General features: G+C 67.3%; 1 protein-coding gene across 1 annotated transcript in view; it reads right to left on the bottom strand.

Annotated features, from left to right (window-relative positions):
- Positions 1-1433, bottom strand: part of MNEG_8184 (hypothetical protein) — a gene marked incomplete at both ends in the record, with an annotated part of 2969 nt that extends 1536 nt beyond the window's left edge. The window contains 3 exons of the mRNA XM_014043339.1: positions 340-423; positions 948-1067; positions 1419-1433. Coding sequence (XP_013898793.1) covers positions 340-423; positions 948-1067; positions 1419-1433 — 219 coding nt within the window. The remainder of the gene's footprint in view (positions 1-339; positions 424-947; positions 1068-1418) is intronic.
- Positions 1434-1525: the final 92 nt, after the last annotated feature.

Raw genomic sequence — 1525 nt, 5'->3', positions numbered from 1 at the left:
GCGCGGCCCAGACCTGCGGGTGGAGCGGCCGTGTCGCGTGGAAGTCCTCCCACAGGACGCGCGTGCGGCCGTCACGGTTGCGGGAGGGCGGCTGCACACAGGGCTCGTAGCTGTGGCCCCATTTGACGCCTCTGAGGGGACGGCGTGGCGGGGTGTGCGGCGGCGATCGAGGCGCTCGGTGCTTCTGCAAGGCAGGGGCGACAGCAGCGGGCCTGTGCACCCCCGCAATGTGCAGGCCAATGGGCGCACATGCATGCCAGCGGCCCCCTGCCACATGCTGCCGAAGCCGAGCCCCGTGCGCATGTAATGAAAGGCACAACCCCGCGCCCACCCCAGAACGGGGTAGAGCTTGGTCTTCATGGTGACGGCGCTGCTGGCGTAGGAAACAGCCCGCACCATCACCACCACCTCCGCATCTGCATCCTGCAAGGGGCGGGAGGCGCAGAATCGACGGGTTGGGCGGGTTGGGTCAAGGCTGGGTTGTGACTAGGGGTCTGGGCCGAGCGACGGGCCACGCGGCACTGGATTACGCAATGCTACTACGGCTGCATGGCCTTATGAGGCCACGGATTAGGTCATTAAGGCGGGAGGTGCCAGGGGTCAGGTGGGAGAGGGGTCGGGAGACAGGCGGGACAGTCCTGGGAGGGAGACGCATTGGCTGGAGAGGCAGGGGCTCGCACGAGGACGTTGCTGAAGCGAGGCTGTCGCGCCCGCTGCTCGCAGAGGGACTGCTGTGCGCTGGCGTTTTGCAACCAGGCTTGCGCCCCTGCGGTTCTTCTAAAGCAAAGCGCGCTTTTGCCTCAACCCCGGCCCCAACACACGGCCGTTGTGTTGGTGCCCCCCCTACCCCCGCCCCAAAAAACTCCGCGTCCCCCTGTCTCTTCCCCATGAACACCACCCATCCCAGAGACATTCCGCCCCGGCTCACTCCCTCACCCCTGACTCACCCGCATCAGGCCGTCCAGCGTCACCCAGTCTGCGGCGGGGCTGGAGGGCGCCAGCTCGTGGCGTATCGTGCAGGGGTAGCGCAGCATCACCTGCGGCTGCTCCAGGGGCAGCTCCTCTACCTGCGGCCGGTGCGATTTGCGGCGGGCGCGCGCCAGGAGGGGAGGGAGGCGGAGGGGAACGGATGGGGTTTTAACGGCTGCAGAGGGTGGTGGAGCGGGCGATTCGTTGTTGGGGGGCGAGAGTTGTTTGCATACGAGCAGGCGGGAGGTGTTGCGATTTGGAGCGGAGGCGAGGTCGGTGCGAAAGGCAACGTGCGGGTGGCGCCGCGCAAGGGTTTGAAAGGGGGGCAAGCCACAGGCAGATGAATCAACAAAGTCAAGAGAAACAGTGCCCAAGAGCGACGGGAGGACGACAGGACGCGCCTCGGCGGCCTGGCATCGCCCCAGAGTGGTGGTGGCGCTCAGGCGCACCGCCTCGCGACCCATGTGCGAAGCACAAGCTGAGCGCCCCTTTGAGCGCTGCAGCGAGCTCGCCTGCCGCCCACCCCCCCCCCCCTGAACCTCACTGAGAACGGCAG

The sequence above is a fragment of the Monoraphidium neglectum genome, assembly GCF_000611645.1.
Source record: "Monoraphidium neglectum strain SAG 48.87 unplaced genomic scaffold scaffold01527, whole genome shotgun sequence".
Classification (NCBI taxonomy): domain Eukaryota; kingdom Viridiplantae; phylum Chlorophyta; class Chlorophyceae; order Sphaeropleales; family Selenastraceae; genus Monoraphidium; species Monoraphidium neglectum.
Note: the sequence above shows the minus strand (reverse complement) of the source record. Positions and strands in the feature narration are given on the sequence as shown.